General features: G+C 38.3%; 3 protein-coding genes across 5 annotated transcripts in view; 1 reads left to right on the top strand and 2 right to left on the bottom strand.

The window, feature by feature from the left end:
* Nucleotides 1-10,077, bottom strand: mfsd1 (major facilitator superfamily domain containing 1). Its single transcript, XM_041270035.1, has 15 exons — nt 9,815-10,077; nt 8,777-8,829; nt 7,662-7,774; nt 6,364-6,406; nt 6,062-6,129; nt 5,466-5,574; nt 4,900-5,002; nt 4,524-4,622; nt 3,805-3,916; nt 1,702-1,758; nt 1,053-1,209; nt 824-921; nt 426-538; nt 165-212; nt 1-65 (listed from the first exon to the last, which is right to left on the bottom strand). Exons 1-15 carry the CDS (start codon nt 9,987-9,989, stop codon nt 1-3), a joined length of 1,413 nt encoding a protein of 470 aa, XP_041125969.1. The 5' UTR covers nt 9,990-10,077.
* On the top strand, nt 10,042-22,324 carry lxn (latexin). Of its 2 annotated transcripts, XM_041270034.1 has the most exons (8): nt 10,042-10,102; nt 17,052-17,327; nt 19,951-20,109; nt 20,462-20,524; nt 20,967-21,144; nt 21,306-21,442; nt 21,690-21,752; nt 21,972-22,324. In XM_041270034.1, exons 2-8 carry the CDS (start codon nt 17,157-17,159, stop codon nt 22,080-22,082), a joined length of 882 nt encoding a protein of 293 aa, XP_041125968.1. In that variant the 5' UTR covers nt 10,042-10,102; nt 17,052-17,156; the 3' UTR covers nt 22,083-22,324. The 2 variants fall into 2 exon arrangements, with proteins under 2 accessions (XP_041125968.1, XP_041125967.1); XM_041270033.1 differs by lacking the exon at nt 10,042-10,102 and having other exon boundaries at nt 16,246-17,327.
* Nucleotides 17,390-26,045, bottom strand: part of LOC121326674 (elongation factor G, mitochondrial-like) — a 14,127-nt gene continuing 5,471 nt past the window's right edge. For both annotated transcript variants that reach the window (XM_041270032.1, XM_041270031.1), the window contains exons 9-18: nt 24,010-24,147; nt 23,479-23,580; nt 23,311-23,367; nt 22,955-23,092; nt 22,422-22,504; nt 19,129-19,291; nt 18,660-18,804; nt 18,299-18,459; nt 18,126-18,179; nt 17,390-17,835 (exon numbers count right to left, since the gene is read on the bottom strand). In XM_041270032.1, the coding sequence (XP_041125966.1) occupies nt 17,704-17,835; nt 18,126-18,179; nt 18,299-18,459; nt 18,660-18,804; nt 19,129-19,291; nt 22,422-22,504; nt 22,955-23,092; nt 23,311-23,367; nt 23,479-23,580; nt 24,010-24,147 (1,173 nt within the window). In that variant the 3' untranslated portion in view covers nt 17,390-17,703. The remainder of the gene's footprint in view (nt 17,836-18,125; nt 18,180-18,298; nt 18,460-18,659; nt 18,805-19,128; nt 19,292-22,421; nt 22,505-22,954; nt 23,093-23,310; nt 23,368-23,478; nt 23,581-24,009; nt 24,148-26,045) is intronic.

Raw genomic sequence — 26,045 nt, forward strand, 5'->3', positions numbered from 1 at the left:
TTACTCTGTATCTGAAATCTGTTGAAGTTGTCCTCTCTTCTTGGCTGACAAATTAAGGTCCCCTCCTAGGATCAAAAATGGGTTTAACATGTTTAATTCTTCCCTGATGTTTATTCTGGGGGTACGAAAGCCCACAATATGAAGGTGTTATTTGAATGTATTACCTCTCAGAAGATCCACAAAATACAGCATAACCACAGCTATCAACGCCACTAGAAAAATAAAACGTCAAACAGAAGCCATCAGCACAAACCCACATTTTGTTTATTGTGTCGTAAAAAAACAGAGAAGAGCCAGGCACAGGTTTCCTTTTCAGCTCAAACTTACTACTAAGCTTGTTGCAGGTCCCTTTTAGACACCCAGATAAACATGTATAAACAATATTAATAATGCAAATGCAATGGCAATGGATTGTTTATACTTACAGCACAAACATGCACTGAAGAAGACCTCAAGGAATAAGTAACCATGATTGTCCAATATGTAACCAGCAGCTATAGAAATCAGTGCAAGACCCAAATTCTGTATTGACTGCATGCTTAAAAAAAAAAAAAAAAAAAAAAAAAAAAAACACACAATAAACATACCAGTAAATGGATGAAGTAACAATTTTACTTGTATCCAAATGCCAAGGTAACCAAGGTGAGTTCAGATAAAATGTGTAACTCAATGAAAGACAAACCCTTTACCATACAAAGCATGGCCTACAACCATAACAGTTACATTCGCGTTATCACAGTATCAATTCATAGGGTTATTTAAAGTCTTTTTCCTGTGATGTGGATAAAATATACCCAAGATCTAGCTCAGTTGAGTTACTTACAAGCCATAGGCAGTTCCCAGCTGATGTTCTGGAACTACAAAAGCCACCATTGGCCAAAGTGCACAAGCAAGCAAGGAGTAGGAAATTCCAAGTAAGCTCTGGAGATTTAAAAAAAAAACAAACAAAAAAAACACTTAGTTCACTAAATTCAGCAATAATGGGTTACAAGGAAAAACGCTAATTAAATACATAGAAAAACAGTTCAACTGTGGCACTAAATTTTGATTACCATTGCAATCCAAGGGTTCCAAAAGGTAAATGCCAACATCATGTGGGCTGTAAGAGTGGTTACAACCGCACACATAACCCAGACGATATTCTTCCCAATTCTATCCACCATGAACCCCAGAACAGGCGATGCTGGAGCCGAGATAATATACACAACGCTAAAGGGAAGGAAGGGGGGTGCGGGAGAGAAAAGTTTAACACACCATTTGCTTAACCAATATTTAACAGATACAAATGAGCTTGTGCACAAGGAATCCTGAAGGAAATAAATCTTTCAGTGAGAAAGCTGTGCTTTTAAATTGCATTCAGGATGAACAATCCCAGAGATAAAGGCATTCATTATTTTGGTTATTAAAATAATGTAAGCTTTAGAAGTAATGTATGTTTAAGTTCTTGACTACACCTTTTTCAAAAGCAAGTCCTATACCATGTATGACTGCCACACTGTGCCACATCATTTACAAGAAAGTCAAGAAAGTAATCAAGAGAACTTTCTTTGGCAAAGGGTTTCACAAGATCTACACCATATAACTTCTTCTGGAATTGAACTAATATCCGGGTTTACACTTTTTTTTTTTTTTTTTTTTATCCAAACAGTTATTAGTTCACACTCACTCTTGCCCAGCAACTCTGAACTATCATTACTGTACCTGTTAATTGCTCTGGCTTGTTCTGGAGAAAAGCTGAACTTTTCAATGAAGAAAACCCTTAAAAAAAAAAAAAAATTAAATATTAAAAGCAATGTAAAATTAGATATTATAACACTTACGTTTTCACTTTCCAGATGGTAACTATATTGGAAGATTTTTTGGGATTGCCAGTATGAAGGTCAATTTCTACACATGCCTGCTGCCCGTTTATGAACGCCCACTTAGCGGCAAAGAATTTGATAGAACTGAAGTGCTTATTATTTACAGTGGCTTGCGAAAGTATTGACCCCCCTTGGCATTTTTCTTATTTTGTTGCCTTACAACCTGGAATTAAAATGGATTTTTTGGGGGTTTGTATCATTTGATTTACACAACATGCCTACCACTTTGAAGATGCAAAATATTTTTTATTGTGAAACAAACAAGAAATAAGACAAAAAAAAACAGAAAACTTGAGCGTGCATAAGTATTCACCCCCCCAAAGTCAATACTTTGTAGAGCCACCTTTTGCAGCAATTACAGCTGCAAGTCTCTTGCGGTATGTATCTATAAGCTTGGCACATCTAGCCACTGGGATTTTTGCCCATTCTTCAAGGCAAAACTGCTCCAGCTCCTTCAAGTTGGATGGGTTCCGCTGGTGTACAGCAATCTTTAAGTCATACCACAGATTCTCAATTGGATTGAGGTCTGGGCTTTGACTAGGCCATTCCAAGACATTTAAATGTTTCCCCTTAAACCACTCGAGTGATGCTTTAGCAGTATGCTTAGGGACATTGTCCTGCTGGAAGGTGAACCTCCGTCCCAGTCTCAAATCTCTGGAAGACTGAAAAAGGTTTCCCCTCAAGAATTTCCCTGTATTTAGCGCCATCCATCATTCCTTCAATTCTGACCAGTTTCCCAGTCCCTGCCGATGAAAAACATCCCCACAGCATGATGCTGCCACCACCATGCTTCACTGTGGGGATGGTGTTCTCGGGGTGATGAGAGGTGTTGGGTTTGCGCCAGACATAACGTTTTCCTTGATGGCCAAAAAGCTCAATTTTAGTCTCATCTGACCAGAGTACCTTCTTCCATATGTTTGGGGAGTCTCCCACATGCCTTTTGGCGAACACCAAACGTGTTTGCTTATTTTTTTCTTTAAGCAATGGCTTTTTTCTGGCCACTCTTCTGTAAAGCCCAGCTCTGTGGAGTGTACGGCTTAAAGTGGTCCTATGGACAGATACTCCAATCTCCACTGTGGAGCTTTGCAGCTCCTTCAGGGTTATCTTTGGTCTCTTTGTTGCCTCTCTGATTAATGCCCTCCTTGCCTGGTCCGTGAGTTTTGGTGGGCAGCCCTCTCTTGCCAGGTTTGTTGTGGTGCCATATTCTTTCCATTTTTAATAATGGCTTTAATGGTGCTCCGTGGGATGTTCAAAGTTTCGGATATTTTTTTATAACCCAACCCTGATCTGTACTTCTCCACAACTTTGTCCCTGACCTGTTTGGAGAGCTCCTTGGTCTTCACGTTGCCGCTTGCTTGGTGGTGCCCCTTGCTTAGTGGTGTTGCAGACTCTGGGGGGCCTTTCAGAACAGGTGTATATATACTGAGATCATGTGACACTTAGATTGCACACAGGTGGACTTTATTTAACTAATTATGTGACTTCTGAAGGTAATTGGTTGCACCAGATCTTATTTAGAGGCTTAATAGCAAAGGGGGTGAATACATATGCACGCATCACTTTTCTGTTATTTTTTAGAATCTTTTGAAACAAGTTATTTTTTTTATTTCACTTCACCAATTTGGACTATTTTGTGTATGTCCATTACATGAAATCCAAATAAAAATCCATTTTAATTCCAGGTTGTAAGGCAACAAAATAGGAAAAATGCCAAGGGGGGGTCAATACTTTCGCAAGCCACTGTACAAGAGTAAAAGACTTGCTTAACCAGGGTGACTTTTTCAAAATAAAACAATAAAAAGGGCATTCATTGCCAGAAGAGCCCACTAAAGTCAACCAAGAGTAGTAATCTATCAACTGTATTAATAACATACATTATGTTGTGTAATGCACAAGTGGTTGGTTTTTATTGCAGTGCTGTTAAATATACTTATTTACTTACTGTCCAAGTCCAATGAATGGAAAAACCGCCACATAATAGCAAACACAGATAATGAAGATCAGCCAGAGGGATATTGAGAAATCCTTCACATCGGTCAGCTTTATCACTTCACCTACAGACAAGAGAAACAATGAACCAGACATTCAAAATAAAAGAAATACCAATACAAATTGAAAACCCTTACATTAGTGTTACATAACATGGAAGTAAACAGATCCCTTAATATGCATTTACTTGTTTTGCCTGGCACCAGCCCCCCCCACCCCCCACCACTTCAGTGCTCCATCAGACATCATTTCTGTATCTGAGAACTTCAAATCCCATCAGCCCTTTCAGCAGGATTGTTCGATCCACTGAGATACCACATTTTGCTATCAGGGATGTCCTGACTCAGGAATTGAAGCAGCACAAACGCTGTTGTTGGTTTTAGGTTTGCTAGGAACCAGCAATAAAATGACTACAAAGTGAGCTTTTATTTGGACCTACTCATTGCAGATAGGTCAGTTAAGTTAACCAGATAAGAGATTTATAGCAAGTAAAAGTTGGTTTATAAAATCATGTCAATCAAAAAGAATTATAATAGGATGGAAAGCCTCCACAAATAATGGGGGAAAATCCGGCGAGAACCATTTAATTAAAACTTTCACAGGCTTCCAATAAAGCGCGGGGATGATGATCCTTTATTGAAATCATCACGTTAAGCTACACACACAACTCACCAGTCTCTCCCTGTTCTTTGTTTAGGATCTTCTCTGCTCTTTTGTCTAGGTATCCAAGTACCAACGCACAGATTAAAGAAAAAATACATGTTGCACAACCTTAACAAAAAAAAAAAAAAGGGGATTTTACATGTACTTTAAGTGTACTGCAGTATGAACTAGATAACATTACCACAATGTGTCAACATAAGTCATGTACAGTACTACAATTATCAAATGAGAAACTTGGCCAGCATGCAGGTTTGCACTCAGCAGTGCTACTGTAATGAATACTTTAAACAGCTGCATGAACAAAATAGTTCAGTAGAAATCTGACACACTAGTATCCGAACATGGTTGCTACATTAAGAGATAAAAGCACACTGAATACACCTACCAATCAGCAGAGTTATGCCAAGTGTTGTGTGGCCTGGAGAGCCTACCAAGCCTTTTACACTGGAGTAGATCCACCCCATGATATTCATGTTTACTGTGCTGCCCTATGGGTAAAATAAAGCATATTTACATTGGTCTATCATATGAACAACAATTCTAAAAAACATCTAGGTGCTTAAAAAAAACATCTAGGGAACAGCTGTGTGTGGCCACTGTACATACTGGAATTAGCAAAAGACCTGCTGGCAGCACTATGAAGAGCAACAGCAAGCTGACTTTCAGTTTCCCCCCCCCATTAGTCAGCCATGCAAGGGACAATCTCTGGGCTCCATACTGCATTTGGCACAGAATCTGACGACAGCTTTTCAGTGACCTAAAAAGTGTACCACTCACTTCTTAAGCACAGGCATAAATATTACTTACATGCTGTAAACTTGAACCAAACACACTGCGAAAGAGAACCATTTTAACGATTTGCTTTTCAGGCATTATTCCAGTTATATTTCACCTTACTTGCATCCAAAAAGAGTTGATTAATAAAATACTGAACCAACTCATTACACTTACCAGTCTGGCCATACTAAGCTGAAGACCGAACACCAGGTTCAGTTCTTTCCCTTTAAACCAACTGACAGCATATGTGTTTTGTGCAACAGCAAGGGATTCCCCACCTATCCTGCATCAAACATATTGAAACAACTGTTTTAACAGACTGTACAAAAAAAAAAAAGGATGTCCTGTCCCCTGTGAGGCAATGTAATGTGAAGGGCAATTTTGATAGAAATCATTTATATGACAAGAATGGAAATGTAGCAGTAAAACTAGTAATTTATATGGAACCACATCTGCAATGGAACTGGACCAACAGAATCGTAGAATACAGTGCATTAAATATGAAGACAATAGCTCAAGGTGTGCTGTTAAGGAACTTATAAAGCAAATGACCTCAACACGGCAGCCATTCAAGGTCATCAAATTTAGCTTATATTGTGATTACATATAACCCTGCACATATGAGGTCTATACTAAAAAATATCTCAGATAAAAGGCCAGTGCAATGATTTGTAAAATTTCTACCACAAAAGGATTAAAGTTGCTTAAACTAAATATTGCACTTACAAACAAGAACTTTGACAGCTGATGTATGGAAAATGTGATCTTACCCAAACACAAATCGCCCAAGTTCCATCAACCAAAAGGCATCAAAAAAAGCACCAGCAGCAAATATTACCTACAGTAGCAAAACAATTCAGGATTAATGAATACTTCAAGAAGAAATGGTTTGGTCAAATCTAACAAGGTTGTTTTTAAGAGTATTTTAAACAGGAAATGAACTGGACTATTATGAGTGTACATTATTGCCAAAACAATCCTGGTGAAAAAGTGAGACAGAAATATATAACTAATGCTATTTATTACTAGAAATATTGTACGGATAAAAAAACAAACACACACACACACTTACCTGTCCAACACAGACGAACAGGCTGAAAATGATTGTTCCCAAACTAAAACACAAAACATTTTGAACAGAACACGTTTTGACAAAGAAAAAGAAATGAGTGAAAACATGCTGTAGCATAATCTTGACAACAAAAAAGAGAAAACCAATAACGTGATCTCTTAAACTTAAGTCAATGACAATTGCAACTGTGCAATTTATAATGAACTGCAATTGCAATGTCATTGTAGTGGAACCATAGCACACCTGCATAATTGTAACTATACCACATAACTGATCAATTCCAGTTCAATTACGCATTTGATCTTTATTCTTGTATTTCAACCACTTTTGTTGACCCCATGTGTTGGTGAAAAAGTTCTGTAGTATGATAATGTATTTGTACCTGTGATTATTGTGCAGTTATCTAGAATAAATAGAATAAACATCTTAATTGTAGTTTCAGTAAACAATTCTGCATAATTGTAATTATAATTGACCACAGGTCTGGTACTGAATTTCACAAATGCCTCAACAAAATAAAATAAAATAAATATTTTTATCATGGACTAGTTTCACAGTCCTGAAAAACAAGAGGGGATGGATCATGAAATGATTACATGAAGACATGCAGGTAATGGAAATGAATACATGAAGACAAGCAGGTAATGGAAATAAATACAAGCAGGTAATGGTTTGAACAGGTAATGTCAGAACACAGATATACAGCAGCCAATGCAAATGCCCAGCTACCCTGCCAATATTTCCAGGTTTGATTTCCATTTCATAGCAGTGTTACAAATCCTCCATGCAGTAGATGCAAACAATGCTTTCAGTCACCAGGAACAGGGCAGCTTATGTGTTACAAAACACACAAATGTGCCAATTCACACTACCTTTTAGTTTGGTTTACAGCAACTCTGGCTGTTATACTGTCAATGTTTATGAGCATCAAGCATTTATGGGAATGATAGTCTTATCTTATATACTGTGCATGTAGGTGCTTGAAAACACATTTGTACAGTTACTAATTTGAAAACCTGTTCTACATAAACCAATCCAGGTGTATTTATGTGTGCCTAAATGTGTTTACATGTGGTGGAAGGGGTAATATACATTTTTTGTATGTATGCTTATAGCTTAATATAATACAGTGTTACATTAGAAGTAAATACTAAAGACTGTTAACGTCTTGTGCAACATGTTTCATTCTCTGTCACCTTCAGGCACATAAACCTTGAGATCTTACAAGTTTATGCTTCAAGGCACGTTGGAATTACAAAAGACTCAATACTTTCAATGGCTTTCTCTTAGCTGCTTACCGTATACCAAAAACACGATCCAGCAAGAACCCTCCGAGGAAGCAAAGCACAACATTTGGCCAGGAATACCATGCATACAACTGCATGAACATGGACGTATTCAGATCCATATCCTGTCAAACAAACACCATAATAATAGGATTACATTGAGCAAACCCACACAGGATAATCAGGTGCATACAGTTTAAACATACAGTTCTCACAATCTGTTAATTACACTATGCTCCATTATCAGAAAGGTCTATGAAATCCAGCATTGTCAGTCTAATAGCAGCAGAATTGTGAGTGTGGACTCCAGTTCTAAACTCTTTTTTTCTTTCAATTCCAAGTTAATGGTACAATCGGAGTGCTTAACAGACCTTGATTAATATTATTTAGCTGGCTGGTTCTTGTTTGGTAAATTCAACAGGTGTATTTAAAAGGTCAGGATTAAACATTTAAGATATGCTGCTTATGATTCAAGTGCAATATATATTAGTGTATTTCTGCAGCCTAAATTAAACACACACAACTTTGTCCAAAATGTGATAACACCTACAATGTGCTATATTTTTAAAGCTTTAGCAACCCAAGTCCAGATGACTGTTTGCTTCTAATTTGACTAGGGCTGCACACCTCTGTTTAAACATTGCTTGGATTACCCGAATGCCAAACTCATGCAAACAAAAAGAAATATCACAGGCGCAGGTAACCTGCTTGCTTGACTTCAAATATTAAACTCCCTGTATTTACCGTAGGGTTATATGTTGACATGCCACATTGCTTGTTACTATTCTAAATTATGATAACAAGATAGCATTCGACACAAGGTTTGGCATTGTGTCGCGCTACCATAGGACATGGCAAAATGTCCTGATCCGATTATCAAGGTCTGTTGATTCTCGTCTTGGTGACAGACCTGTATTAACTGTCACATTTAATGGAAACATTGGGCCCAGGTACCATGTAAAACCACTCACAACATAATCATTAGAATCTACTATTTCGAGAATTTAATTTGAATTAAATTGCATAATTTACTTTACCTACCTATGCACACACAGAGCAAACTGGTAGAGTTTTAACCTTCTGATTTTAAATGGTTTCTATTATTATATTGTCACTTGGTGGTTTACCTGCACTATCTGAGTCTGCAGAGCTGCTGGATTGTCATAGCAGAAGTAGCTGCCTAAACAAAAAAAAAAAAAAAAAAAAAAAAAGACAGACTGAGTAATTCTTATGTTCACCATTCCTGGAGTTTTACATAGTTTTATACAGAAACACACTAACTAAAGAGACATGACCCTGTTACACAGAGAGCCCTATTGCAGTAATGGGTAGTAACACAGGAACCAATGTAAAACCCATTGCAAAACTCACCACAAAAACAAATTTCTCAGAGATGCTATACAACATGTGGGAGTTTAAAGGCTATGTTAGTTGCGTTGGCTTGATTGTGACATGCACACATTCTTGCATAGATTACATCTCCCTGTTTCACCATAGATTGCAAAGTCATTGTCGTCATGGTTTGTAAATTAAACTAATCATGCTACGATGGCTGTTCACTAGTGTAGTTGCACTCACTACTGCATCTGTGATGCAAAAAGCAGAGATAAATGGAAATAACTTGTGAACAGCCTTAAGCAATTGGACCAGAGTTGACCAGTAAATTTATATAATAATTCAGCTTCATAGTGTAACACTGTGCCAATTATTCTGCAGGAGATTAGAAGCATTAGACTGCTAATGTTTATGCCCTGAAAGAGCCATCTGTTGGTATGGCATGGGAGATTTAATAGTACAAAACTATTTTTCTTTGTTTCTGTTTTTTTTTTTTTTAAATGGCCTTAATGACCTATTTTACCTTGTCAATATTTTGGAAGTATCTCTGTTAAAAATGTGACACTCACGACTAGGCCACTCAGCAGTCATATTGTTACTGACACATTCCAATATTGAATTTAAACTAACTAAATAAAGTTGTTGGCTTGCATACGGCATACATTCACTCGTAAGGTTATTATTATTATTATTATTATTATTATTATCATCAAGTGGAGAAGTATTTTTAATTTATTGTATACAATACTTTCTACACTGTATTTAAGTATGAGGAAACGTGTTATTGTTAATCCGACACATAATGTATTGCCCATTCAGACTTAACTTACCGAACCCTAAAAAACACATGAATACCAACACGACAATTCTATGCAGCAGCCTGCTGGGGTCACAGCACGCCAACAGCTGTTTCTCTGAACTACTGCCATATTTGCTACTTGAAGGAGAAGGTTCAGAATCATCTTCTCCCCCCAGCAGACCCCTGCTTTCCTCTCGCTCCGCCATCTTCCGCCTCCTAAAGAAACCGCCAACGCGCAGTCATATGATAAACTTCCGAGTCACGTTGTGCGGTCAGCTGAGATTTAAATGTGTTTGGTTGGGCCCGGCATAACTTAAAGGTGTGTTTGTAGTTTGTTAAAATAGTTTATGTTATACCGTTGTTGTTGTTGTTTTTTTTTTCTTTCTTTTTTAAATTTTAATAACACATAACAGGAAACAGTTGTAATATATTTTGGGGGTTTGTGTCTGCTTGTTAATTATGATTTGGGAAGTGCGTAGCAACAGTTGTTACTTACTTTAGTGTTAGCGATGTAATGATTGTGCGGAAAAATACAGTAAAATGTAACAACCTCCATATACATTATTAGCAGTATTTACTGTGCAGAGGGTGGCTTTTCACTGGCGAAAACATGTCTGCTTTCTGGCACTGAGATACTATAAATGATTACGTCTATAAGATGTTATAGCGTGTTGTAATTTAAAACAGCATGCAGGGGTTCTGACAAACCAGTAAGGTTGATTCGTCGATTTTGTATAGACCTAGAGTACGTAATTTATAATTAAAACGTATGCAGCCCTGTGACATCACAACGTTACAATCCACGACACCTGGTAGCTAAAATCACAGAGGCTTATCGTTGCAATGAAAGGTTGTTTATTCTCTACTCAAATAGTATGACACTATAAAAAAAAGAAAAATATTTAACTTGTCATTAGCTTGATATCGCTAACTTATGACACAAAAACGTCTCTAAAAGAGAGCTTTTTTTTAATATTACTACTTAAACAGTATCAAAGTGTATCTTGCAGGTCAAACACACCAATACATTTCTCTATAGATACCATCAGTATAAATAAAAGATTGTATGCGGTTAAAAAATATTAATAAACAACAAAGATATGATGGATTTTGATTGGTGTGTGGCCACACCCACTCTAAAATTGTGCTGGCCGGAATAAAACAGGAAGTTATGTACGAGAAGGTAAACACACATGGCGACTGCCGCTGAAAACATACAAGATGAAGTCGAAGCTATATATTAGTACTGCTATGCTGCTCCTCACTACCATCATCTTGTATTTATTTATTTACCAGAATAGACTAGCATTTCAGGGACATATCAGTACCATAAATGTCATCTAATACACCAACAACTCATTCTACCCGAGTCATTTGTCAAAGAATGTAATCTCAGGATGACAAACAAGCGTTCGTGTAGCCTCCAGGACCACTCTGTAATCATGTTGTACCTCATTAATTCAGACTAAATATAATCCTTTTGCCAGGGAAAGGGAGGTCATATTTCATTATTATATTAATCAGTGCTTGGGACACATAACCATAAATCATTGGCTGATTATGTTAGGATGCAGTAAATTACAGAGTAATTTAACATGTTTTTAATGTTTTTAACCTATTTAAATAAAAAAATTGCGTAAATACCCTTTTTATTTATTTAATTCTTATTTTTACTTGTTGTTAAACGGGTCTTTTTATTTGTTTAACAACATTACTGCTGGGGACCTTATATATATATTATATATATATATATATATATATATATATATATATATATATATATATATATATATATATTATTTGTTTTGTATTTAGTGACATTATTTGTTTAGCTTAATTAGACTCCTTATGTTTTCAGATCTGTTAGAATGAATACAATGTATCAATAGGCCATCAGTACTGCATGTTTAATGTCACCCTCATTCTTTAATGTCTGCTTTATTATTGACACCATTAGTCTGTTTTGGTCAGTAATACGGATTCAATTCAGTTTTCACATTTGATGAAGGTATTGTGTTGTTTATTCAGCTTTCATCCTGATTTCCATTAAGCACCAACTAAGACACAGCTTTGCAGTAAACTAATGTGATCCATCTGTATCTCCATGCATTTGCGTTGTTTTCTATTTGATGATGTAGATATCCTTCTGTCAGGTGTTGATTGCTGAAGTGTAATGCTGGCTCCAGGGATCAGCTCATTTTGCCTCCAGCACATCAGCACACACAACTGCTGCGATGCTGGCTACAGGGATCAACCCAGTGCGGTCTCCCCAGTGCATCAGCATGACAACCGTCTGGATTGAGCTAAGTAGGGTACATCTCTGGGGTCTTCAAGTGGGCACCTTCCATCCTCGGTGTTTCGTTGACTAGCCCTCGACAACTCAAGAGGGCTCAACAGTGATTCTGGCGTCCCAGCATCACCCCCCTCCATCCCCCACTCAGCTCAGCCTAGGTTACTTACCTGTACATCAGCGTTGATTTCTTTCTATTGTGCTTGAGATCCCCATCCAGAATCTTTACGTCTCAACCACAGCCAGTTGCTGCTTCTTTCTGCTGCTTCACATAAGTTCTTCACTGTGCGATGCAACTCTTGGCCACTGAACCCGACGTCTCTGAAAAACCAGGTTGTAGAGTGTGCCACAAAGCCTCGACAACCCACCTCCACTGGGTAAACTCGGACACTCCATCCTCGCTGTTCCTCTTCAGCAGCTAGTTGAGCATACTGAAATTTCTTCCTCTCATACACCTCATCCACAGCATCTTCCCATGGCACTGTTAACTCTACCAGATGAACAAGGTGTGCTGATCCAGACCACAAGACAATGTCTGGTCGAAGGTTGGTGGTGGCAAACTCAGTTGGAAAAATAAGCGGTTGACCAACATCTGCCAACATCTTCCAGTCTCTAGCAGCTTCCAGTTGTCCTGGGCGAGTCATGGTTTTAACACCTTTTCTTGGTGGTTGCTCTTCTGGACGGAGAAATATTGTCTTTTGTGTGCAATGCTTTGATGGAACTGGTGGCAACTTATTGGTCTGGTTACACTTGTCTTCCAATGCTAAGGCCAGAAATCACAGCACCTGTAAACCGTCCTTGGCTAAGACCCACCTTGTATCCTGTCAAAATGTGCCTTAATGAACACAAAGGACATGAGGGATCCTCACCCACCCAGAGGTTTAGGTTCTGTGGTAATGGGAGAATACCATATGTTGATCTGATGAGGAAACTGATCCTGCACTGTTCCATTGTCCATAGGTCTTGCCAGCCGATCTTGCATTTTTCCACACTCTCCCATCTCATCCATTCTTTCTGCTTGGTCTGGGAAATGGCCTTTACAAACCTAATCCTCTCCTCCTGCTTTTGCACCTCATTGACTACCAGCTTCCTCCATTGAGCTGGGGTTGCCTTGTGCCATGTAGGAGGAGCTGAACTGAGACCAAAACCTCCTTTTCCATGCTGAACTTGCCCCATAATATCTCTGATTCGAAGGGCAGTCTTAGCATCTTCCACAGCTTTCTTTGCTGTCCATTGTCTTCCAGTTTTCATCACAGGTGCTGCCTCCCTTACGCATTTGTCATGTGAATCTACTAATGTCATTTCCAGTCGGACTTTTCCGCACTTAAACTCCTCGGTTAGAGCAGAGATTGGTAGCTGCAGTATTCCTTTACCATAAAGTCCCACTCTGCTGAGGCAGTGTGGAACTCCCAACCATTTCCTGACGTATGAACTGATTAAAGCTTCCAGCTTCTCAACTGTTGTCAAGGAAACCTCGTACACAGTCAGTGGCCTCAGCAGTCTTGGCACTAGACCAAACTGAAAGAGATATCATGTAATCACTACAAATAATAATAATTATTATTATTATTAGTCGTTGTAGATAATGTGTGTAAATTGTGTGCTACCGTCTATGATATAGGAAACCTTCATTTTATTTTGAGTCTTTCTTTCCATTACCTGGCGTGGCTGCCAGTCAAGTCAGATTAGAAATAAAAAAGCAACCCATACATGACCTGTTACAGTGTTCTTTGAGTTCTGCCTCTATGTCAAGGAGGCTGCGTGGTCCAGTGGTTAAAGAAACAGGATTGTAATCAGGAGGTATCCGGTTCAAATCCTAGCTTAACCACTGACTCATTGTGTGCCCCTGAGTCGCTTAACTCTGTCTTTTGGGTGAGAGGTTGTTGTAAGTGACTTTGCAACTGATGCATATTTCACACACCCTAGTCTTGTATGCTGAAAAGTCCTTTCTGATGGGGGTACACTATCAAAGGTGCTATATAAAAATAGATTACTGGTATATGCTTAAAACCTAAGTATGTGTAACAATGTTAGTAGTCCATGCTACTTGATTTAAGCTCTTTTGATGTTAATTATTCTAAATCAGGTTTTTTTTTTTTTTGTTTTAACAAGTATCCACTATCCACTTACTTTGTATCTCCAAAACTCTATGGTCTTTAAAAAGATCAGGATTGCAATGCATTTATACTATGAGTACCACACTGAACTAGTTTGGTTGTATTGCGTTCTTCCTCTGTGGTAACCTGTTTACTGAGGCAGACAGGATGTCCATATGAACAAGGTGGCTGAATCCCAGTGGATAAATAGCAAACATAATAATACTCCAGTTTTGCAGCTGCCAAACTTCTGTGATTTGTGTGCATAGTCAAAGTGACAAATCTGTTCCCAGAACAATTTTTCTGTAAGCCTATGCAAACACAGGCCTTTTCAGACCTGTAGTTCACACATGCTGCCCCCACACAATGCATTTCACCCATAAGAATGCACCCTTTATTAACAGCATATGCTGTTCAAACGCAGTCAGCTATGCGTCTAAATAGTAGAAATTGAACAGCAGTCCATAAAATATGCATTACTACCTTTCAGTACTTTTGTTATCCAAATGCCAACAGTATGGGGTATAGTTAGCATGTACGTCTGTTGTGTTTCACTGTGCTGTGTAACAGATTCATTTCTACAGTTCATTCATCTCTTGGCTATTGTTGAAGTTTCTTAGTGTAGACCAGGTGAAAAAAGGAAGCCATGAATAAGCACAGACGATCTTAACAATAAGGCTTCGACATTTGAACTTAATGTTTGCATGGGTCCCACGCCTTCTAGTGGACTGTTTGCAAACAAAAAATACATATGGCAAGTTTCCTGATTTGTTCCAGATATTATACATAATAATACAGTATTTGGGTCCTCTACATGCCTGATTTGTGTTAATATATTAAAAAGTATGCAACCTGTAAGGCTAATTTTACCCAGTGTTCAGAACAGACTTTATAAACCCTAATCTCTGGTTCAAATCTCACCTCTGCCACTGACTGACTCTGTGTGACCCTGAGCAAGTCACTTACCCTGGCCCACTTTGGCCCCTTGAGCCTTGCACGATTTGTCACAGACCTGACTAAGTGTAATTGCACTGCTGTGTTTGGGATCTGTAAACATGGCTCTTTTTCTATATAAATATATAGCCCTGTTAGGTTAACAGTAATTTAAGTATCTAACAATAAATGCCAGTTTACTAAATGTGACAATGTAGCACACGATAGCCAGGCTGGAGCCTGGACTGAATCTCACCTTGTAATCATATTACACCAGTTAAGGAGCCTGTGTAGTATGTAGTTTCCCTCTGCGATGTATTAAATCAATACAGTAAATTAAACGAAGGTCCTGAGGACTGGTATAAAGCATGAATATATTAAGATGCGTTTTTTTGTGTGAGATAATAGAAAGGGTGAAGCAAATATCATTCTCCTTTTTACCTTAGCGCTGGTGATATGCACAATCCAAATACATGAAGGCTCAAAGGGATGAGCCACAAGACTTTACCATTACCACTAGGGCTGAAGCCTGTCCGTGGTATTGCATTAACGGTCTAAAGCCACCCACCTTCACCAGGATGGCCTCTGTCAACTAGAAAACATAGAAAAATGCAGAATGAAATTCCAATTTACTTTTACCCTCTTACACTGCTACTAGTGTGTGTGTTTTTTCAACATGGTACCCAATAGTAAAACAGAAAATGTGGTGTTGGGATAAGATACGACTCTCTAAACTTCTTAAATTGTATTCAGGCCTGTTAACGAACAACCAAACTTTTGTGATTTGAGTGTTACATTGTTGATGAAGAAGCATGCAAAAACTATTTTAATTGAATTCATATTAAAAATAAATAAAAAGGTTAAAAATCAACAATCTTGTAAATCATCAACATGTTTGTTAATCATGCCCACGCAGTAGCAGAGCATCAGTCCATAATCTTGTGTAAGGTTGAAGGCGTGATGACACCCTTAACAAGTTAATTGGGTAGAGTTCAGTTTATGATCCTTCTAGCCGCACTGAACGAAATACCAGTCGTAGCTATGCCACAGAAACGAATAAAGACCTATGACAATTACCACCTGGAGCCCATTATGTCAGTACAATGGCCAAAAATAAAAAAAAATGTTTTAGATTTCTTTCATGCTGCTTTAATTGACATACATTGAAAAAGACAAAAGAACCAATGGCTAGATTGATGCATCCTAACCTATTTGGTTTGTTCTGGAATGCTTTGGTAATGCAGAGATCATTTTAATAATTAATAGTGCAAGAGCTCAGATTTTCAGTGTTGGACATTTGTACAAACTGTGCTAAACCCTTATGGGGTTACTACATCTGTAAACAGGATAGCCAGATCCATATTTTCCACATGCTGACAACATAGGAGTAGTTACCAACGTTCTTGTTTTATTTTATTTTAGTAAAATATCCCATAAAACTAAAGTGATTGAAGAGAGACACACTTTCCGTGCTGTCAAACATTTCAGATTCCCTTTGGAAATGTTAAACAACCAGTCAAAAGACACTCCATATTCAAACTAGAGCTTACAAAATAACTTCTCAATTTGTACAGTAATACCTCTTAAAAAATGTGACAGAATGCTTTCTGAGTGTAGTTGTTTGCGTCACATGTTGACGTTAATATTGTAAGCAAGGAAAATAAAAAGTTGCAGCTAAGAATTTTTCAAGTTCACTGAACTAGAAAAGAAAATGAACATGAAAGATCAGACATCTGGACACAAACCTTGGCTCTGACTCAAGAGCAGCAGGAAGTTACATTTCTCACAAAACAGTAATAAAACAAATTAAGCCAAGAGCACATGCCAGTCCTGGAAAACATACAGACAGAAAAGCACAGTCAAGCACCTAGTGGTACAAGTATTATATACAAGTTTTAATTGAAGAGGAGATCTGGTACTCATCAGCTTTCCTTATCTTCACTCCTAAGTCTGGGAACAACCTGGAGCTCTGACACAAGTTACTTTAGATTCTATAAAAGGCACAGGATTCCTTTGCTGCGATCGCTTCTGCTGCAACAGTCTCCAATCCAAAGATGTGTTGGACTCTGTGGATTGCACTGGGCTTGTTCCCCCTTGTCGATGGACACCCCACGCTCAAAACTGACCAGAACTCATTGGAGGCTGCAGACACAGCTCTTAATCACCAGAACGGGACCTTGAACAGTGTCCTTCATTTGGATGATAGGGAGAAAGCAGCTCTGGAGGTAAGGAACCAGTTTAAAGCAACTTTAAAAACTTTTAGATATTGGGGGGGGGGGGGGGGGGGGGGGGGGGGGGGGGGGGGGGGGGGGGGGGGGGGGGTACGGAACTACACAAAATTAAAAGTCTTTTTTCTGAAGGGAAAGAAATTATATTCCACTACAGTATTCACACTTTTTATCCACGATTTCCATTGCTGCTTTAAGTTGCTTTCCAAATGTTTCTCTGAGGCTTCATAAAAAAAAAAAAAAAAAAAAAAAAAGATCTTTAAGTAACAGTTTCTAAAAATGTCAGTCATTGACTGTAAATCCAGTTCTGTGTATTTATTTATTTTTTATCCGGTGAAGCAAATATAGATCTGTAGCTGCTGGTGAGCAGGGTTTAGTTCTTGGCTTTGCCTTTCTTAGCAGGGAGCTGACCTGTAGATTCCAGGTATTTGTTGATGAGCTCTTCTTGTGTGCTGGGAAGGCATGGCTGATATCTACTATAATCCATTGTGTATTCGCCTTTACCCTAAAACAAATCAAACAAACACCTTCTTAAGTAAGGACTTGGCCACAATCCTGAATATGTGTAAAAGATGCAAAAACAAAACTCCCATTGCACAGCAATTTGAGTCACTCTAAATTATATCATGAGCTTAATTACATATTAGGTAAAGTTAACAGCTGTATCTAATAAGGTTGTTACACAATGGGAGTCTTGTTTCTATCTCTATACAAAAGAGAAAACTGAAAAAAATATATGAATAAATCATAATTAGCATTTGTTGTTCTTATTCTTGAATGACTTGTATCACATACCTCTGTGTTTGATCTTAATTCAGTGGCATACCCAAACATATCATTCAATGGAACCTGAAAAACAGAAGAGAACACTTACTTTACCTCTATTCAAAATCCTGTACATCACATCCACTGCACCTGCTGTTAATGTATAGATATGAATGAATGTTGCGCATTATTAGTATACGTACATCAGCATACAGTGTGAAGTAGCCCTCTGCTCCATCCTGCCCAGTGATGACACCATGGCGACGGTTGATTCCGGCAATCACAGCTCCCTGGAACTCGTTCGGAGCCACTACCTCCACTGACATGATGGGCTCCAAAACACTCACTGTGGCTTTCTCCATAGCTAGGGCAAGAACATGTCACAATGTTAACTTACAATTAGAGATTCATACTTTATAATAGTATAAATTCCAGTTAAAAAAAAAAAAATGACTGCAGTGTTGTAAAATTCACCAGGTAACCTGAGCAGTAACAAAGAGCTAGAATGCAGCCGTTTACAATAGCGGAAGGATATACAGAAACACATGATGGGAAAAGCCCTACCCTGTTTCAGAGCGCCCTCTCCAGCTCTGATGAAGGAGATTTCATTGGAGTCCACCATGTGGTGAGCCCCGTCCTCCAGGATAAAACGCACCCCAGAGATCTTGTGCCCGGTCAGAGGCCCTTTCTCACAGGCTTCACGGAAACCCTGCAGACAGCGAAGGCAGCAGCTCAAAAACCTACTATTTACCAAGGGGGCATGTAGAGTTCAGTGGCAACAGAACTTGTTATATGCATGGAAAGGTGGAACCAGACTTTTCTGGAGTTCAAAAGCAATTTATAGATCAAGTTGACTACACTGGTATTAACTGGCAGCAACTAAAAAGACTATGTTGTGAAAAAGTTAAGAGGTCTACTTGGTAGATGGTCAGCAGGCATTTTATTTCCTGTACATTTAAATGACTATCCAGTTCTGGCCATCCTTTCCCACAATGAACAGTTGGCACAACACCGTATAGAGAAGGTTCTTTACCCTTTCGATTGCAGGCACAAACTGCTTTGGTATATTTGTACCAATTGTCTGGTCTACAAATTCCACTTTTGTGTAGCTGTCGGCATCCAGAGGTTCCAGCACACCAACAACTTTGCCATACTGTCCAGAACCTCCAGATTGCTTTTTGTGGGTGAAATCAAACCTGAAATTGACAAAGACATACTTCACAGTTTGGGTTCATGAATATAAACCATGGAAGGTCACTAGGATTCTATTTCCAATGTATATTACAGAACACTACCATTATTGCAGCCTAAATGTGGGGGGAAGGGAGAAATGTATATGAGTTGAGTACACATATACCTTTCCAATTATCCATTTCATTTATAAAATACACAGATGAGGGATGCCTAGAAATACAAAAAATAAATTAAAAAAATGGAAAGATTTTTTTCAATGTTTGAATGAGGGGTGTTGAAAGGTAGTTGTAGTTTTCCACAGTAACAGTCAGAAGCCTCTAGAAAAGGGTGTCTGTTTCTTTAAAGAAGCAGGCATTTTGGATTGTTTCTCTTTGGCAGAGTTCCCACAGAAACAGGAAGTTACATTCTGCAGATTGGTGCAATTTAAAGCAACACTCTATTTGACACTACAAAGGCTTGCTGGTAAACTGACAAGTGCAAATTTCACAAAGCAAGGATTTGCAATCTGGAGATATAATAATTAAAAGCAGTTTCCTTTGTAGTGCATTGCATAACACACTCTTAGATCAATATAAAAGGAAGGGAGTGCAAAGTCCAAGTGTAACTTGACACACCCAGTACTGAAGAAAGCACCATTAATTGTCTTCTCTCCGTTTTCCAGCCAACTTGGGTCGATCCAGCTTTTCCAATGAAGGAACTGAATACATCCCATTATCCTGCTACCCGGGCAGCGAAGGTGGCAGAGCACTATCTGAATTACCACCATGGAAGCCCTTCTAAATGGTTCATGGTCCATGCCATTGAACGAGCCACCTCAGAGGTAATGTAGCAGATGTTTTCCAGTAAATTACTGTGCAAATATGTTACCGTTTAACCTCTCTCTCTCTCTCTCTCTCTCTCTCTCTCTCTCTCTCTCATATTTATTACAGTTACCAAATATATTCATTAAACGATAATGGTAGAATGTATTTTTAAATAGTATTCGATTATTTCACGCTTTCTTTAACTTGTAAATACTGTACAAACAAAACGTAATTATGTTTACTGTTTTTGTTTTAGTGAAACTCTTTTTAACATTTATTTGCCATTTGTTATTTTACCCATTCATTTACATGCTGATTATATTTTTCCCCATTCATTTACATGCTAATTGGTATTTTTCCGATTGTCAGGATATTCCTGAAGTCGGAACCAAGTACCACATACAATTTTCAGTGCAAGAGCAAGCCACAAAAGTAAGCAAGTTTGTTATCTTACGTTGATAGGGAACTTCACAAAACTCCTTCCGTTTGCAAATGCTTACACTGTTTGTGTCTGAATTGATAAGAAAGTGTAACACAAACTTAATTATTTCCATTTCATTTCGATTGGAATACATTATATGGTTAGCTGCTGGTTCCAGAATGTAGCACATCAAATCCTTTACCCTCTTTTGTGGTGTGTAAAGTCACCAGGACCACAAAAATTCATTCTGTGCCACTTGTTATATTTTATATACAAAAGCGTATGGTTTGGTCAATAAAAATCTGTTTTATATCATTTTTGTGTCATTTGGGGTTTTATTATTTGTGTTCAACCAGCGCCTCTATGCAACAACTGGCAGGATAATAATTGTGTTTGCTGCTGTGATTTCAGAAAAGGGCAGGGTTAACATTTTCTTCTCAATAATGTTGGCAGAAAATTGTAGAAAACTGCATTGCAGAAATACTTTTCCGACAAACTGAAGGGCAAAGCACTCCAGAGGTTAATTGCACATGTGATGATCTCCTGAAGATAAAGACATCAGATGCTGACCATGCTTTATACCATCATATAAAACACCAGCCTCACCTGGTGACCGGCACAGACATACCAGGTAAATATCGGTCACATGTGGAGTCTTTACTTTGAGACTGTAGTGCTGACTGGCTGTTCAATAAATGTGTATATCGCATTTTTGGTTTAAGATGTTCTTTAAGTCAGCGATGTATATACAATATCCACACTAGTTAACCAGGGTACTTTTGGTTTCTTAAGACAGTCAAGGAAATATCCCTAAAGAAATGGAGCCCCTTTGGTATCTTGGGGGAATTGGAGCCAGCTTTATAATGTGGCAACAGTCCAATGAATCAACGCTTTACAATATGGCACACATACACAATGTAAAACAGCTGGTAAGTTCAGAAGTGCATGCACACAGAAGTGTATACTATACCCTTTCACTGCATTCTTTTTATTTACTTGACAATATCATTTTCAGCATTGACCTCTGATAAGCTCTGTTATTGATGTCTATATCTTAAGATTTTGATGAACCTGTTTATTAGCCAACATGCTTAGAACTTATGTATGTTATGGATCACACTTGGAAAGGCCATCATTGTTACTATACATTCTTTACTGCTGGGCTTCTAATTACAGAACTCTGAGAATGACCTGCTTGCCTTTGACTATGTAGTCCTGCTTCATGAGATGGTATCGCAGGTAAAAAAAAAAAAAAAATCATTCATCCATCTGTCCATCTATCATTTAAAAAAAAAAATCTAAACAGAAAACTGCAAACACAGTGTATTATTACCACTACAATTTATTTTATTTTTATATGTCTATATCTATCTATCTATCTATCTATCTATCTATCTATCTATATATCTATCTATCTATCTATCTATCTATCTATATATATATATTTTTTTTTTACAGGAAATTATTCACTGGCACATGCAGGTTGCTTGGAATCCTACACAAGGAGTGACAGTTACACAGTGCCACTTACTGCCCAAAGACACAATGAAGCAACCATCGGCAGAATAACACAAAATCTAGTTCAGCCAGCAGTTCAATCCTCCACCTGCTTACAGCAAGAAGCAACATCAGCTGAAATAGTCATATAACCCTACGTACAGGAGTTTCAAGTGTCACATTTACTTCTTTCTAGTTAATTGTATCTCAGAGAAAAGAATACAACGCTCTTCTGCTATCCTTAGATTTAGTCCAGTGTGTGCAAGTAATCTGAACAGTGATTAAAACTGGCATTAAAGTTCTGTTAAAACGCATTGTGGTTTTAATATTGTGCTTTGTTTCTATACTGTGTTCTTGCCTGCCTTCTCCCACCCCATGACAATGGTAATATTGAGTGGGTCGAGTACTTACGGTTGAGGCACACCAATCGATTCTCTGAAGGCTACTTTAGGCTTTCCCGTGACACAAGCGCAGTTGTATTCTCTTTCCATTCTCTAAAGGCAACAATGGGAATCTGTTTTTAATTTTACATCAATGTGAACAAACTGAAAGAGAGACATTTCATTCTTTCACATCCTCTCCAAGGAGGACAAGGTTTGCAACAACTTAAGAGTCGGGGCTTTAAATAGGTAAACAAATAAAGGTTATTTTTTTCCCCCCATCTGAGTTGATAATGGTGACGCTCCTCTAGTTTGAATAGCGTGTTCTTCTCTACCACCTTATTCTGCGATGGTCATAATTAGGTACAAAATCTATTATTGCTGAACTACCATTTAATATTATACAAACACATCACAGCTGGTTTTATTAGCACTAATTGGAGTCTGTTAACCCAGCAGTATAAGCTCCAGTGCAAAAGCAATGTTTATTATTGGTTATGAAATATGAAAGTTTGCAAGCTTTAATACGAGTCTGCCTTGCATAGTGTTTTGTCCCAGGCTTACCTGGGCGTAGATTTCTAGATGCAGCTCTCCCATTCCTGATATGATGGTTTCTTTACTCTCAGTATCGTAGTGGACTCTAAAAGTAGGGTCTTCTCTTGTAAAGCGGTTAATTCCTTTGGAAAATTTATCCAAGTCATTCTAAAAATAAATAAATACAATTTTAGACACTGGTATTCTCAAGCTTTTCTAGACTGTTTGCATCTTTGACTGTTTAATTTCTATATTGAGTACAGTGTTACCAATTCTGCTGTCTTTCTATTAAGAATATACAGTACTGACGGTAATATTTTGCTTTGCCATGCATCACAAATATAGTAAAATCAGTCTGAATAAAAACAGGAGGATGAAAAAGTCACCTTGTTGGCAGGTTTCATAGCTACTGATATAACTGGATCTGGGACATGAATCGACTCCTGCAAGAAAACAAGATTGAGAATTTTGTAAATGCAACTTCTGGTAAAACACCAACATTTACTCAGAGGATTCGAGAACCTCTTTCTCCCAAGAAGCAAAACCCTACTCACCATGGAGAGACTGACACTGCTCCGTGCTGTGAAGGTATCCCCGCTGGCACAGTCGATTCCGAACAAGGCACAGATATCCCCAGCATACACTTCTTCTACATCCTGGAGCAGAAACGGAACAAGTGAACTACAGAACAGGTGAAGCTCATTGAAAACATTATAGCTAGCCGTGCATTACACTGCCTTAACCACCATTCAAATAAATGCTTAAATTTCACTTGATCGGACTTTCTCTAGTAGCAGGCTTTGTTATTCGCAGTATGGAATTCTGTTAAAATATACTTATTCAGAGCCAAGGCAACAACTGGGTGTCTGTCAGCAAGAGAATGTTTCTATACTGTACACAGAAGTGAGAGGGGCACCTGGCAATCTCTGCATTGGAACCAGAGGCCCATAACAAACACACCTCTAAAAAACAGCTGGACGAGTCGCTGTCCAAGAGGAGTCCTAATGGTTTAGTTAAACACACATTCTTTACTACAGAGACGGAAGTGCTTGTTAGCTCCTGCTCTGTCATTCTCCATCTCTTACCACCAGCTGATCTGCGTGAAGCCGGACCAGGCGCTGCACTCGGACCCTCTTCCCAGTTCTGGTGTTGTAGATATATTCACTCTTCTTCAGAGCTCCCTGATAGACACGCACATACGTGAGTTGCCCAAACCGGCCGGCCTTGCAGGAAGGGACAAAATACAATTTTAAAAGTTTGCTTCAGTTGAGAAAATTAAAAATAAAATAAAAAAGCACTATATGTGCAATTTCAACACAGATCCTATACAGGTGTGAATCAGGTATTAAGGAGCTCCTTTGTGTCTATAGACAGCATCCAGTGGACACCTGTTGCTACTACACACAGGGAAGGGTAACTGGTTCATATCATGTACGTAGGACATTGTTTCAAGCACTTAGGGCCTCATTCACTAAACGGCGGTAAATGACGGAATCACCTCGTGGCAGAGGGAAGCCACACTGCACGCAAAATTGAACCAGCAGTAGCTCTAGTCACTAAGCTAATTATACGCACATAAAGCAAGCTAAATGGTTGATCTGCAAATTGTCACAGCGCGCAGAACTCAGCAAGAAGTTTACACACACTGTATTATAGTGGGCTAAATGTATTAGCAGAGGAAGTAGTGGGGAACTATGAAAGGTTTTTTTGGTGCTGAAACATGAACATTAAGGACAAAATAAATGCGAGGGTCTTGTCCCAAATCACAGCGTGCTGCGAGACAGTAATTGTTAATAGAACATGTATGTTTAGCTCTGCAAATCAAATAAATATTTGGTTGTTCAACTTGATCTCCCCGATTTATTTTGTAATATTAAATCAAAAGTCAGCAAAGCACTCGCTCTGTCAAAGTTCAATATTTTCATTTCAGAAAGTGTTTGGCAAAACGTGAACTTTTAACACTTTCAAAACATCAACATAACTAACATTTGATGCCATTTGATTGCCTGTATTTATGACTGCACCTCAACTCGCACCCTGTGTACATTCATATATTTATAGTTTCTTTTGTATATTTTAAAGCTGTTTTAAGCATAGCCTACTTATATATCACAAGTACATGAAAACTACAGAAATATATAAGCATAGACAAAAGTGTTGCATATACACCTGCCTCGTAATCTTCATGTATCCCGGACTGTCTGAGGATGCATGAGTACATTAACATTGGAACTTGAGTTGCTATTGAAACAATCTTTAAAAATAAACAAAGTTTTAAAACGATCCTGTAATTCCCACAGACTTTTGTTTCCTTTAATCCCAAAATATTAGAAATGTTAACTGTAAACCTGAAATCACAAAACCGAAGCTTTTGTGTTTTTCTTTATAAAAGACATTAGGGAGATAGTGACACACTCAGACGAGACTATTAAGCACATCACCACAATTAGAGATTAGTAACATCTGTCTGGTCCGAAATACTCTCTCCCTGACTCTTCTCGCTCTCTTGTGCAGCTCTTCTGCTGGTTCTGTGACACCGTCTGGTTTCAATAAGCGGTACTTTCAACACACGCCGAGGCACCTAGAAAAGTTAGCACCGTTAAATGAATATGGTTTGCATATCAAATACCTCCCTCGCGGTACTTAGTGATGAGATTTGTATACATATCCACATATTAACATTACTCATATATATTTAACTGACTCGAATGCGGTTCTTTTATCTGCATGCTTTTTTCCCCACGCGTTAGGTTGCCTGCCTGCCACTGGTTAGTGAATACAGCAGGTGTGCAAAACACACAGTAAAGGGGCTTACTGTGTGCAAAACACGTTACCGCTGTTTAGTGAATGAGGCCCTTAATCTGAAAAGAAATGAGTACCTCACAAATGCTTGGAATACACAATATGGTTCTTCATCTGAATACACTATAAACACTGCCTTAAACAGTTAATTGCTTTCAATAAGACCTGACGACACTGACAGTGGCGCTAATAAATTAACCCCTAATGCATCTAAATAAACACCAATATGTATAATACACATGTGTCCCCTTTTCCATTACAACTGAAAAACTACCATGCTTATTCCTACTAGGCTTCAAAGGTTAAACAGACAAAGTGT

This window comes from Polyodon spathula, chromosome 14, assembly GCF_017654505.1.
Source record: "Polyodon spathula isolate WHYD16114869_AA chromosome 14, ASM1765450v1, whole genome shotgun sequence".
NCBI classification, from domain to species: Eukaryota; Metazoa; Chordata; class Actinopteri; order Acipenseriformes; family Polyodontidae; genus Polyodon; species Polyodon spathula.

Excerpts from the sequence above, each read along its gene's own strand:
- mfsd1 (XM_041270035.1), bottom strand. The coding sequence starts at position 9,989 with ATGGCGGAGCGAGAGGAAAGCAGGGGTCTGCTGGGGGGAGAAGATGAT. Across the intron at positions 6,130-6,363 it reads TGTTCGTCTGTGTTGGACAG|GTAATATTTGCTGCTGGTGC; the intron begins GTAAGTGTGTGT and ends TTGCTACTGTAG. Across the intron at positions 66-164 it reads TTTTGTGGATCTTCTGAGAG|GAGGGGACCTTAATTTGTCA; the intron begins GTAATACATTCA and ends TTTTGATCCTAG.
- lxn (XM_041270034.1), top strand. The coding sequence starts at position 17,157 with ATGTGTTGGACTCTGTGGATTGCACTGGGCTTGTTCCCCCTTGTCGAT. Across the intron at positions 17,328-19,950 it reads GGGAGAAAGCAGCTCTGGAG|CCAACTTGGGTCGATCCAGC; the intron begins GTAAGGAACCAG and ends TCCGTTTTCCAG. Across the intron at positions 21,753-21,971 it reads TTCATGAGATGGTATCGCAG|GAAATTATTCACTGGCACAT; the intron begins GTAAAAAAAAAA and ends TTTTTTTTACAG.